This window comes from Acanthochromis polyacanthus, chromosome 3 (genome assembly GCF_021347895.1).
Source record: "Acanthochromis polyacanthus isolate Apoly-LR-REF ecotype Palm Island chromosome 3, KAUST_Apoly_ChrSc, whole genome shotgun sequence".
NCBI lineage: Eukaryota > Metazoa > Chordata > Actinopteri > Pomacentridae > Acanthochromis > Acanthochromis polyacanthus.
Genome location: NC_067115.1, coordinates 6,119,799 through 6,132,472, shown reverse-complemented (window position 1 = coordinate 6,132,472; position 12,674 = coordinate 6,119,799). Strand labels below are relative to the sequence as shown.

General features: G+C 38.4%; 1 protein-coding gene across 1 annotated transcript; it reads left to right on the top strand.

Annotated features, from left to right (window-relative positions):
- The first annotated feature begins 1,041 nt into the window (after positions 1-1,041).
- LOC110954001 (perforin-1-like) lies at positions 1,042-9,907 on the top strand. The gene is made up of 10 exons (XM_051945815.1): positions 1,042-1,379; positions 2,705-2,985; positions 3,066-3,145; positions 5,517-5,562; positions 6,097-6,233; positions 6,314-6,452; positions 6,839-6,919; positions 7,234-7,712; positions 7,808-7,901; positions 8,629-9,907. The coding sequence occupies exons 2-10, from the start codon at positions 2,722-2,724 to the stop codon at positions 8,839-8,841; spliced, it is 1,533 nt and encodes a 510-aa protein (XP_051801775.1). The 5' UTR covers positions 1,042-1,379; positions 2,705-2,721; the 3' UTR covers positions 8,842-9,907.
- Positions 9,908-12,674: the final 2,767 nt, after the last annotated feature.

Below are 12,674 nucleotides of genomic sequence, written 5' to 3'. Positions count from 1 at the left end.
TACTTGGCAAGTATTTGATTATGTCACCACCTCGGCTCATCTACTAGGGGTGTCGCACGACTTTGCAAAGTTTAAAAATTACAGAAAAGATATTAACTGTAAATTGTAAAACTGTACATTTTAAATAATTCTAGACCTTGACAAGTTGTTTTGATCATAAAGTAAAATACTACATTGTTCAGTTCCAGATACCTATGTCTAAATGTTTTGTGCCTTTGTAGATAAACTAATCTGAGTTGTGTAAATGATCGACTGAGGCATACTACATTGTTGAAATAGAACTTCAGGTTGTTCATGATGTTTTGTAAAATGATGGTTCATTAAATGTGGACATTTTCAGAATTCCCTCTTTGGAACTAAAACAAAGGGAAAAAGTTTATAGTTGTGGTGATTTATAGGTTATTATGCTCTGATTTTACTGGTGCGGCCCACTAGAGATCACATTGGGCTGTATGTGGCCCCTGAACTAAAAATGAGTTTGACATTCCTGATCTTTACTGTGAAAACCAACAAAATGAAATCAGAATAACACAGCCAGAACTCATCGTCCATTCTAAGCACACCTGAATTCAATTTAGATTTGCAGTCATGTCAAAAAATAAGTGTGTTCATAATTTGACTTTTCTAACATATTTGAACAAACACTTGACCCCATTTGTGTATTTTTCCAGAACAATGTTTTCTTTTATACCACAGAAATCTAATGTCATTCCAGTCATAGTAAAGTAGAAGCCTGGTGTAAATGGTTCTTAAACACTCACAGCACACATTATTTCTGCCAGGTTAACACACACACACTTCTTATTTTGTTGTAGAGAGCTGATGTTAAATCTGCACATTTGTGTACTGTGCAGTTTGCTGTAACCTCACTGACATTTGTATTAAAGCAAATAACAAAAACAAGCATTGAAACATAGTTTCACTCAATAAGTGTTAGACTATCTGGCCAGAACTTTAATGTGGAAAAAATAGAAATTTATGAGAGACAATACAGATGATTTTCTAACATTTGAAAATCTACAGAATCTGTCATTTAAAAAAAAAAAATCTACGTAACTCTCCCATTAAGTAGAACTCTCTCTAGAAACTGATATTGGGAATAAAAATCAAATACAAAGAATTAAAACAACGTGGTGTGTTACAGTCAGGTGGTCATTTCCTTGTACCTAGGCACATTAAATTGCTGCTTGGGTGTTTTTTAATCATCCTTACTTCTTTAGATCTGCCCCTCCTTTTTCTTCTTATTTCCTCATCAGCTGTGGACCTTCCCTCAGCGATGTCTAAACTTGTCAAATCCTGCTGACTCTTCATCCTGCTCAGCCTTATTTCAGTTATTGGAAGTGGAACTGCAAGTGCGACTTTTTCAACATTTGAAGCAGGTAAAAAAAAAACTTTCTCAGTGTTACAGGAATTTACAGTCAGCATACTTTAACAGACCAGAGGGAGTGTTATTTGTAGGAGAATGCTGATTCTTTCTTTGCGTACACTTCTATGCACAGCTGTATGATGGGATTGCATGGATTTGTCGGTCTGAACTTCTTCCGTTTCAGCAGCAGATGCGGTTCATGTTTTGGTCTCAAAAACACAACCTGCAGCAGGAATACAGGATGCAAGAATCAAACAGAGGCTCCTGAAAGGAATTCTAGTGTGCATGGAAAGTTTGTGAAGTTTTTTTAGTTGTGACCATCATGCAGGATTGAAGTATGATTTTTTATTTTGTTGGATTCACTAACCTGAACCTCATTCCACAAACACAATATCAGCATCTGTGAATTATTCTGTTGTTATTCTCCAGCTCTTCTTTGAATCAAGGAGAAGTCGGCATTACAATTACACAGAATGTTTACAGAACTGCACATTATTTTGCATCAAAACTTCATTGTGAATAATGCTCATGCGCTCATAATTCCACCACAACTTGAGTGAAATTTGTTGCAGATGTTGATGAAGTGTAAACTAAGTCACAGATCAAGGCCAGAGTGTATGACTTCAAATGTCTTAAAAGCTTCTTGAAAGATCTTCAAAAAATCATCAAGAGAAGTCAGCATTCTGAAGGCAGTAGGATTTATTTGTCAACAAAAAATCCAGGAATAGTTCCTAACAGTGATTAACACCCCAAGAAGAACTGAAGATAGCTCTCTTGTAGAAGCTGAATAGTATCATCTGGACTGAAAAGAAAAAGTCTGAACTCTAGGAAGTGTTGGAGGAAGCTTGATGTAATAAAGCACCAGGTTACTGTAGAAAACTTCAAGACGGTTGACCCAAAAGAGTTCAAGATGTCCTGAAATTAGCCTGGAGGAGCCGTTCTGTTCAGATTTTTTAAATGTGTTTTTAAATACTGTGCACATATTTCCCGTGCTTTCTTGCTCTTATCAAGAAACTGAGAAGTTTCTCAAATGTCTATTCGTTACAACAAACATATTGGTGAGCCAGAGCTTGCTGGTTAAACCTTCAGTCTCCACTAGAGGGCGACCTTCACACAGCAGCCAACTGTCTGAACTGTGTTTAGTGAAACAAGCTGTTGTTCTGAACAATGTAGCCATTTTACAGCACAAACTTTAAGGTTTTATGAAGACATTATTTTCAAATAATTCACTGGAACAGGTTGCAGCTTTTTGCTGAAACAAAGCCTGTTTTCTTTTAATAAAATAATCATCTACAGTTAAAATGATGATCACTTTTGTCCTTTTCTGTTCTATTTTAGTCTCTTTGACTCCAGCCATGCTCTCCTCCTCAGCTCCTCTCTACCTGAGCCTCCTCCTCTTCCTCTCCCAACACTCTCCTGTTCTGTCCTGTCGGACTGGGACCTCGAGCGAGTGTGACTCGGCTCCCTTTGTACCAAGTCACAACCTGGTGGGGGAGGGCTTTGATGTGGTCAAATGGCAGAGAAAAGGAGCCTACGTGGTTGATGTGAAAACTTACAAGACCCCAGATGGCAACTGCACACTCTGCTCCAACCCTCTTCAAGGCTACAAGCTGCAGAAAGTAATAATAATAATGATAATGATAATAATAGTAAATAAGCAGTCATATACAGATGGTTGTACGTATCTAATGTGTTTCAGCTGCCAGTTTCTGCAGTGGACTGGCGTCCATTCAGCCGATGTCATGCTGTTTTCAGCAGCAGTGCACACACTTCTACTAGGTATGAAATATAAAGTAATTACTGACACAGTTACATCACACTTTCATGAAATATCTCCAAATATGTACTTTCTGCTTTCTTCACTCAGTCAGTGTCCAAGTCAAGCTCAAATGTTGGTTTTGCTAAAATGTGTCTTTTTCATAAAATCGCTCGACTGAGGATCTCACGGCTCCACAAATTCAGCTTCCCAATCACTGCTTACAGATTAGCATGACTTTCATCTTTATGTGTCATGCATAACTTCTGGAATTGATGTAATCTGTTTGCTAATCTGTTTTTATCATGTTAACAACAGAGTCATTCCATGTCAATTCAACAAATGCTTGTTGCACCACTTTCTCAGATCCTCCCAAAATTTTTTTTGGGCTTTATTTGGGTAATTTTATGAACAAATGCAAAGTATTATGGTTATAAACATACAGTATAAGCAGTAATGATCTAATCTAATACCCATAGTCAGTCCAAACTTAATCCTCGCCTATGATTTTAGGGTTTTAAACTACTAAAAAAAGCAATTTATACTCCTTTTACATGGTCAGAATTTTTTCCCCTTCCAAAACTTTTACCCTTCTGGTGAGAAAAGTATAGAAATGAATGAAAATAAAAAATACTGGACTGTGGAATTTCCCAAAATATCCTTATTATTTCATGGGCGACTTTATTTTGGGTTTTTCATGCCTCTATTTTAGGACTTATTCTTGTGAAAAGACATTGAAAGAATGAATTTTCTTCTTTACTAATGAAAGTTGCATAAGGTAGAAGTTTTAAAACATTAAAATAAAGCTTATTTATTGATTTATAGGCTGTTGAACTCAGGTGTAGACCCAAAATAGCCTAACTTTAGGCATTAAAAAGTGCATGTGGGATACATGGTACGCGGTTCAAATTTTTTTTGGAGGAACTAGTATGTGTGAAGTATGTGTGAACTTACTTTCATATTTGTTTCTTGTGCCAAAGATGAGCAACTGCTGAATCAATTTACTATACATTTTGATCCTCGTTTTTGTTTTTAGGAACCATTTACATGACCAACTAAAGATGAAAGATGAATCTGAAGCATCAGCATCGTAGTATAAGTTACAAAGGGCATATCTGAAGTTAATTATTATATAGACATTGTTTTTTCTTTCATACAGTAACTGAATAAGAAGAAATGGCATCACTCCTAGACTGCATTCTCAGGACAGCCTCGGTATCGTATTTGACTTATCAGCTGAATTTGAAGATTTGCAAGTGAAATTCATGCACCCAAAAGGTCCCAGCAAGAAGTTCACATGGCCTAGAAAGGATGACGTAGTGTGGGTGCCTACAGCCCACATCCTCTGTCCAATCACTGCTCCTTCAACACGCCGTGGTGGACAGTACCACATATCTGGTGCAGATGATGGCCTGATTTCAGAGAAATTCAAGCAGTTCAAAGGACAGAAATAGTGGTGTGATAAGTTGGGGACAAATTACATGTTTTACATGGGACCTAAGGCAATATAACTCATTTTAACTGCAATATATTAGTTAGAATTCCTAAAAAAACGCCTATAAAACATAGTGCATTTCTTGGTTAAATTGGCCATGAAGGATTCAAGAAACAATGTTGATACTTCAGATATCAATTATTCGGATGTTTATTGTTATACAGACAAAGTTTCATGTTTCTACTCCATGTCCCACATTGGTTTCTGTGCCAATATATGTATGGTGTTTTTCAGTCTGTTTCATAAATAGGCATCGTTTTGAGGTCTAAGGAGACTAGCTAGCTCTTGGATATTTTTAGGTTAGAGAGAACTTTTAAGGTACTTTGAGATTTTTATAACATATGAACCTTGTTACTTATTAAAATTTGTGAAAAAAATGCCTAAATTCTTGAAAAATGCCATTTTCGCCAAATTTTTAAATTGCCCTGTACCACAGAGAAATGGGTATATTCATTCCAATTTTTTTTTCCTGCTCTATTGTTAAGGTGTTTGAACCCTTCAGATCACTTGTAAGTCTATATCATCAGTCAGTTCCCAGTATTATCTTCCTAAATCAAGCCTTTCTACCTAACATATCAATTTCCGAGTGGAAAAATAGGGATTTAAATATTTTATAACTTAGCAAATAGCAATCATATGATGTTAAAACTTTGCAAGTAATCTATTCTTATGTTGGGATAGTTAAAAAAAAAGTTTGGAGATGATCAGAGGAGGTCATGCAACAAAATTTCCTCAGATTTGTTGAAATGAGATGGAATGACTCAACAGCAGAACATCTAAAAAATCCATTTACATTTTAAGTTCATTTGTTAATCCATTTTTTTACAGAGCAGGAAATGGCGTTAGAATTCAGATTGTCTAATTAAATAATGATTCTTCCATTTAAATTGTGTCCACAGCTCACTGGTTGAGAAATGCACCTCCGAGGAAAGTGATGACTGGAAGGTAAGAAACATTTACACAATTAAGACTGATATTATTATGAAAGCTGATAGACAGGTAAAGTAAAGTGATTGTGCCGCTCTGACACAAACACACCATAATAATATACAAGTTCTGATCCAAAGGGCTTATATGAAACATGTTGTTGTCTAAAAACAGTAAAAAAAACAAACAAAAAAACATTACTTCAAACAAAGGAAATTGTAAAGTAATTATATGTTTGCTGATTTAAATAGTAAAAAACATAAAAACTCTCATTTTACAGTCAAACCTTGTTAAAGAACAAATTACCACATGCAAAAATATATATATTGGATATGGACATCATTGGCTTATTTTTGTATAGTTAACATGTATTTTAATACTTTTCTATGGTTTTCCGCATTAATATCTGTACTTCAACAAAATAAGGGGAAATCTGTAATAAAACCACTATTTAGAAAATTCTTTACTATTTTTTAATCCTCAATATAGATTATTTTGCCTACATCATGGGGATATATTGTAACAGCTTTTTTTGTTTGTTTATTTCATCAGAATGGCCTAAATTTAGGTAAAATTGCCTCTTTGGTGGTGGGAGGAACTCGCTCCAGAGCGTATAACTTTGCATCACAGAAGACCAGAGAGGACCGCTACACCTTCAGCACACACGGTGTCTCCTGCGAGCATTATCGGTAGGCTGCAAACATCCCTCCATCAAAACATAAAGTTAGATTTTTCAAGAAAACTTACAAACCTGTCTCTTTGTGTCTAGTTACCGTGTTTCTACCAAGCCACCCATCAGCTCTGAGTTCAGGAAGGATTTGGCCAGACTGCCAAGTGTTTACGACGACTCCACCAGGGCTGAGTACCGTCTGCTCATACAAACATACGGCACTCACTACATCCGCCAGGTTAACACGCACACACACACACACACACACACACACACACACACGTGTGTGTCTTGCTATCATTGTGGGGACATACCATTGACTCCCATTCATATCTAACCCCTAACCCTTACCCTAACCCAAACCTTAACCAAACCCTAACCCTAACCAAAACAATGCTTAACCCTAAAGAAACGTTTTTCCACTTTTACTTTTTTTAGTAACAACAACATGGCCAAGAAAACACTGTTTAAACTTGTGGGGACCGAAATGAGGTCCCCACAAGTGACATAGTTTTCGGTTTTCCTACAGTTATAGGGACATTTGGTCCCCACAATATAGCAAAAACATGGGCGCACGCACGCCATGTTAATTTCCTTATTCCACATCCTTGTCCTTCCTGTCAGGTCTACCTCGGGGGGCGACTCAGGCGAGTGACGGCTTCACGGACCTGCTTGTCTTCACTGAACGGACTCTCCACAAGTGATGTACATGAAGCACACAGACAGCCAGACTCACACACTCACACACATATGTTGTTGCGCTGTCAGAAAGGACAGAAGATATTTCTGACTTGAACACAAACTAATGAGCAGGGATGCAAATCATTTCTATGCTCTTATATGCCCAACCCCATAAACTAATACTGCTTTGATTCCATTTTCAGTTTTTTGGTTCATTGTAGCAAGACAGTAGGTGTTAATCACTTCACCTGTCAGTAGTCTCGGAGATGTGGCTGATGGGTGTAAATCCCATATTCAGCCCCTTGAAGTAACGTCTTATTTCCCCTTCTGTCCTCCAGGTTCACTCCTGTTTGTCGTTGGGTGTCTCTGTCGGCCTCGGAAAGTTGAAACTATCCGATGTCCGAGGGTCTTGCCACAAGGTCATACAGAACAACGATGTCGCCACCAGCTACAGTTCTGGTCTTCACCAGCACTACACAGAGGTGTCTGGAGGTGATGGTTGGGTGGGGGAGTTTGCACTCACCCGTGATGACTCCGGACGCTACATGACTTGGCTGAACTCCCTCAAGGATCACCCAGATGTTGTTTCATACTCCCTTCGGCCACTGTATGAGCTGCTAGACAATGAGACACAGAGAGCAGGAATGAAAGCTGACATAGAGAAGTACTTAGAGGACAATGCTGAGGATAAACATTCATTGGCCTTATACAGCATTCTTGCCAAACACTGTCCTCCAAAGACCTGGAGGGGATCACTGGCGGTGACCATCATCCAAGCCTGGGATCTGTACGGAGATTATGCTGGTCCTACCGACAGGTGAGCAGAGTGAGATCAGAGACTGAGATCTGAAGGTGTATTAAACAATACTATTATTTCATATGTTGCTCTTCTCTCTTTTCCTCTTTTCTCAGCTTTGTTAAGATGTGGTTCGGTTCCATCTATCACAGGACTCATATGATCGAGTCAAACGACCCCCAGTGGAACGCTTATTTTGATCTGGGCAAGGCCAGTAAACCCTCATCTTACACATAAACTCAAAAAATACGTGAAGAGAAAAACATGAATCCTACAGTTATGCCTTAAAGTCAACTGTTGTTATTGACTTTTTATGCTGGAGTTACTATATCTGGTCAGAGAACAGGTCTCCACATTCAGTCAGGTTATTTGAAGCCGAGTATACCAGGTTACTCATTTAAATATTACTGCAAAGTTTTTTTATGTGAGTAAATTTCCATGTTTATCAGGCAAGCTTGAGTGACACACGCACACACTTTTTATATTTATATTTTAAGAAGCCAAAATGTCTTTGCTGCTGCAGTAGTTGATCAAATTGAAAAGCGGCCAAACCTCAACAATAAACCTTTGCTCAACCTGCACCTGTCCATCTCACCTCACCTTTCTCTACACGCCTCATTATTGAAAATTCGTCATGAATCGTCCTTATGAAGTGGAAACCACCATGAACAAATGATCAAATTTTTGTCTAAACTCTGATGAAAAAGTGTTCCGGCTGGATGAAAAACTGCTCAATCTGCCAACACTGGAGAGAAAAAGGAGTTATTTTAAGAAGTGGTGCACTCAGAGAAACATTCTAATATTTTCAAAAAGATGGTTTAGAAGAGCCTATCTGTGTCTACAAATACTTTTTCTGGATGGTCCACAATCCTCCACTCAGCATTTGAAGCATTACAGTATATTAAAATCTAATTTCAATTTGTTTTTCTTCATGCAGGTGGACACTCACACAACTTTGTATTTTGAGCTTTGGGATGAGGACCTACAGTATGATGACCTGCTGATAAGTTGTAGTACGAGGGTGGTCCAAGGGACGCACAGTTTCACCTGCTCGGCCAACGGAGGAGGCTTCAAGTTCAAGTACACTCTGACCTGTGACTCTCATCTGACTGGAGACCACTGCCACCGTTATAAACCGTCTCCAAAGTAGTAAACACCGCTCGTTGATCTTTAATCAGATCTGTTGATCTGCTCCTGTGAAAGGGCGCACAACGCTGATGAGCTTATGCATTTATTTCCCTGCCATCGAGGTGTATTAATGATTGGTTAAGATGTAACATTCTCTTTGATTTACCAAATTTTTCAAAGGTTTAGTCAGTTTTCATTCAATCATTAATCAATGATGTTCACATATCTTTTTGTTTTTTAACAGATGATTCTGAAAAGTATTTTTGAAATGGTAAACTGTAAAAGCTCCCAGGAACCAGCTGTCAAATAATCTTTGACCTTCTCAGGCAAATATAAACTTGTGTTTCGTGTCCGTTACAGATTTTCAACATCCTGTCTTTTTTTTCTTTTTTTTAATTGATTCTATTAGTTGTACAGTGGCTCGGTGGTTAGCACCATCACCTCACAGCTAGAACTTCCCTGGTACGTCCCCTGGCACGTTTCTGTGTGGAGTTTGCATGTTCTCCCCGTACATACGTTGGTTTTCTCTTGTTTCCTCCCTCAATCCAAAAACATGCTGAGGATATTTGTGTTTTGCGAGTGTGATTGTTTGTCTCTAAGTGTATTCCTGTGATAGACCGGTGTCCTGTCCAGGTGTCCCCTGCCTTCATCCTCAGTCATCTGGGATAGACTCCAGCCCCTATGACCCTAATCTAATGAGGGTTAAGCGGTGTATAGATAATGGATACTTTATATTGTTTAGGATAATGTTTTGTGTATTAAAAACTCTTCATGTACATGAACAGACAAACTTCAGAAAACAGGAGTGTATGATTTTTGCTCTGGCCTACATCTTCTTTGACCTATATTTGTTTATATTTTTTTGTTTTCTTTAAATTAAGTCTGCCAAGTTCCGTGTTTCCTACTGGATGTACTGACAACTAGGACTAGTTTTCAGTAAACTAAAAACACGTGTGTCACGTTTGTTTGCTGGCACAAATTGCTGCAGTTGAGCACAGAGAGCTTTTCAGGAGCCAAAATGCCTTTGCTGCTGCAGTAGTTGATCAAACTGAAAAGCGGCCAAACCTCAACAATAAACCTTTGCTCAACCTGCACCTGTCCATCTCACCTCACCTTTCTCTACACGCCTCATTATTGAAAATTCGTCACAAAACATCCGTGCCTGGGCCTGACACGTTTCTGTGTCCTTCCTCCCACAGTCCAAAAACACACTGAGGTTAACTGTTGATTCTAAATTTTCTGTAGGTGTGGATGTGAGTGTGATTGTTTGTCTCTATATTGTCAATATTCATGGATATGGGATCCCCTAGTCATAAGGATGGAATTATGAAGGAGTGGCAGCAAAATGAGAGAGCACGGTATGATATTATAACCTGTGATTTATAACGCTATATGCTATAACCTGATGAATGTGTGAATTAACCAAATGCTTACTTTTTACTCTTTATATTCTTTAATTTTGAAACAGAGTAAAAATCAGAAGAGTGCCTCATTCAGAAGAATGAAGGGTTGATTATTTTTTGGGAAAATGTCTTTTCTTTATACATTTTTATAAGTTGGTTGTTTCTTTAAATATGTCCTTTTTACATTCTTTGATGTTGAACAATGAATACTGGTCTGATAGGGACATCAAGGAGAGGAGTGATTGTGTTTTTCAAATGCATATTCCTCAACCCTTGTATTAGAAGTGACCACTTGAGGGCAGCACCTCACTGGGAGCAGTGAGGGCCTTGGTTACCAGAGGGTTAGGGTTTACTATTACCATATGAATAAGAATGCTTTCAAGGTTTTGATTACTATGAAACTGAGATGTTTCAGAAAGAGTTTTGACAACTTTTAAAATAAGAGGTTTTTAACTTGGTAATGAGGTGATAAGTCAAGAGCTAAGGTGAACTAGGGTCAAATGTTCACTGTAAAGATTAAACTCAAAATAGATTGGGGATTTTTATAAGTCTGGGTAGTTTCAGTTCCTTAAAAGTGGAGGTGTCCATGCGGTCGGAGCATGGTACAAGTGTGCGAGTTGGGAGGGGAGAAGATGTTAATTAAGGGGGCAGTCACTGCATATGCAAAAGGTTCAGTTCACTATAAATTACACACGTGGACAAAATTGTTGGTACCCCTCAGTTAAAGAAGGAAAAACCCACAATTCTCACTGAAATCACTTGAAACTCACAAAAGTAACAATAAATAAAAATTTATTGAAAATTAAATAATCAAAAACAGCCATTACTTTTGAATTGTTGATTAACATAATTATTTAAAAAAACAAACTAATGAAACAGGCCTGGACAAAAATGATGGTACCTCTATCAAAGATTGAAAACTATTTGACCAGAGTGACATGATTAACTCAGGTGTGTCATTTAATTGACATCACAGGTGTTTCCAAACTCATAATCAGTCAGTCTGCCTATTTAAAGGGAGACAAGTAGTCACCCTGCTGTTTGGTGAAAAGGTGTGTACCACACTGAACATGGACAACAGAAAGCGAAGGAGAGAATTGTCCCAGGACATCCGAAAAAAAATTATAGACAAACATCTTAAAGGTAAAGGCTATAAGACCATCTCTAAACAGCTTGAAGTTCCTGTGACAACAGTGGCTCATATTATTCAGAAGTTCAAGACCCACGGGACAGTAGCCAACCTCCCTGGACGTGGCCGCAAGAGGAAAATTGATGACAAATTGAAGAGACGGATCGTTGGAATTGTATCCAAAGAGCCCAGAGCAACCTCCAAAGAAATTAAAGGTGAACTCCAAGGCCAAGGTACATCAGTGTCAGATCGCACCATTCGTCGTTGTTTGAGCCAAAGTGGACTTCATGGGAGACGACCAAGGAGGACACCACTGCTGAAAAAAACTCATAAAAAAGCCAGACTGGAATTTGCAAAAATGCATGTTGACAAGCCACAAAGCTTCTGGGAGAATGTCCTTTGGACAGATGAGACCAAACTGGAGCTTTTTGGTAAGGCACATCAACTCTATGTTCATAGACTCAAAAACCAAGCATACGAAGAAAAGAACACTGTCCCTACGGTGAAAAATGGAGGAGGCTCAGTAATGTTTTGGGGCTGCTTTGCTGCATCTGGCACAGGGTGTCTTGAAAGTGTGCAAGGTACGATGAAATCTGAAGACTATCAAGGCATTCTGGAGAGAAATGTGCTGCCTGGTGTCAGAAAGCTTGGTCTCAGTCGCAGGTCATGGGTCTTCCAACAGGACAACGATCCAAAACACACAGCCAAAAACGCCCAAGAATGGCTGAGAGAAAAGCGTTGGACTATTCTAAAGTGGCCTTCTATGAGCCCAGATCTGAATCCCATTGAACATATGTGGAAGGAGCTGAAACATGCCATTTGGAGAAGACACCCATCAAACCTGAGACAACTGGAGCTGTTTGCTCATGAGGAGTGGGCCAAAATACCTGTTGACAGCTGCAGAACGCTCATTGACAAATACAGAAATCGTTTAATTGCAGTGATTGCCTCAAAAGGTTGTGCAACAAAATATTAAGTTATGGGTACCATCATTTTTGTCCAGCCCTATTTCATTAGTTTGTTTTTTTAAATAATTATGTTAATCAACAATTCAAAAGTGATGACTGATTTTGATTATTTAATTTTCAATAAATTTTTATTTATTGTTACTTTTGTGAGTTTCAAGTGATTTCAGTGAGAATTGTGGGTTTTTCCTTCTTTAACTGAGGGGTACCAACAATTTTGTCCACGTGTGTACATCTGATCGAGACGCAAGTTGGGAGTTGTTGCAGGGTAGCCACCTGCTGCAATCCAGACATCAGTTCTGAGCACAAGGGAGGATTACCACGTAACTTTGGATGGGTGGATAAACTTGGTCTGCAA

Excerpts from the sequence above, each read along its gene's own strand:
- LOC110954001 (XM_051945815.1), top strand. The coding sequence starts at position 2,722 with ATGCTCTCCTCCTCAGCTCCTCTCTACCTGAGCCTCCTCCTCTTCCTC. Across the intron at positions 6,234-6,313 it reads GTCTCCTGCGAGCATTATCG|TTACCGTGTTTCTACCAAGC; the intron begins GTAGGCTGCAAA and ends CTTTGTGTCTAG. Across the intron at positions 7,902-8,628 it reads CTTATTTTGATCTGGGCAAG|GTGGACACTCACACAACTTT; the intron begins GCCAGTAAACCC and ends TTCTTCATGCAG.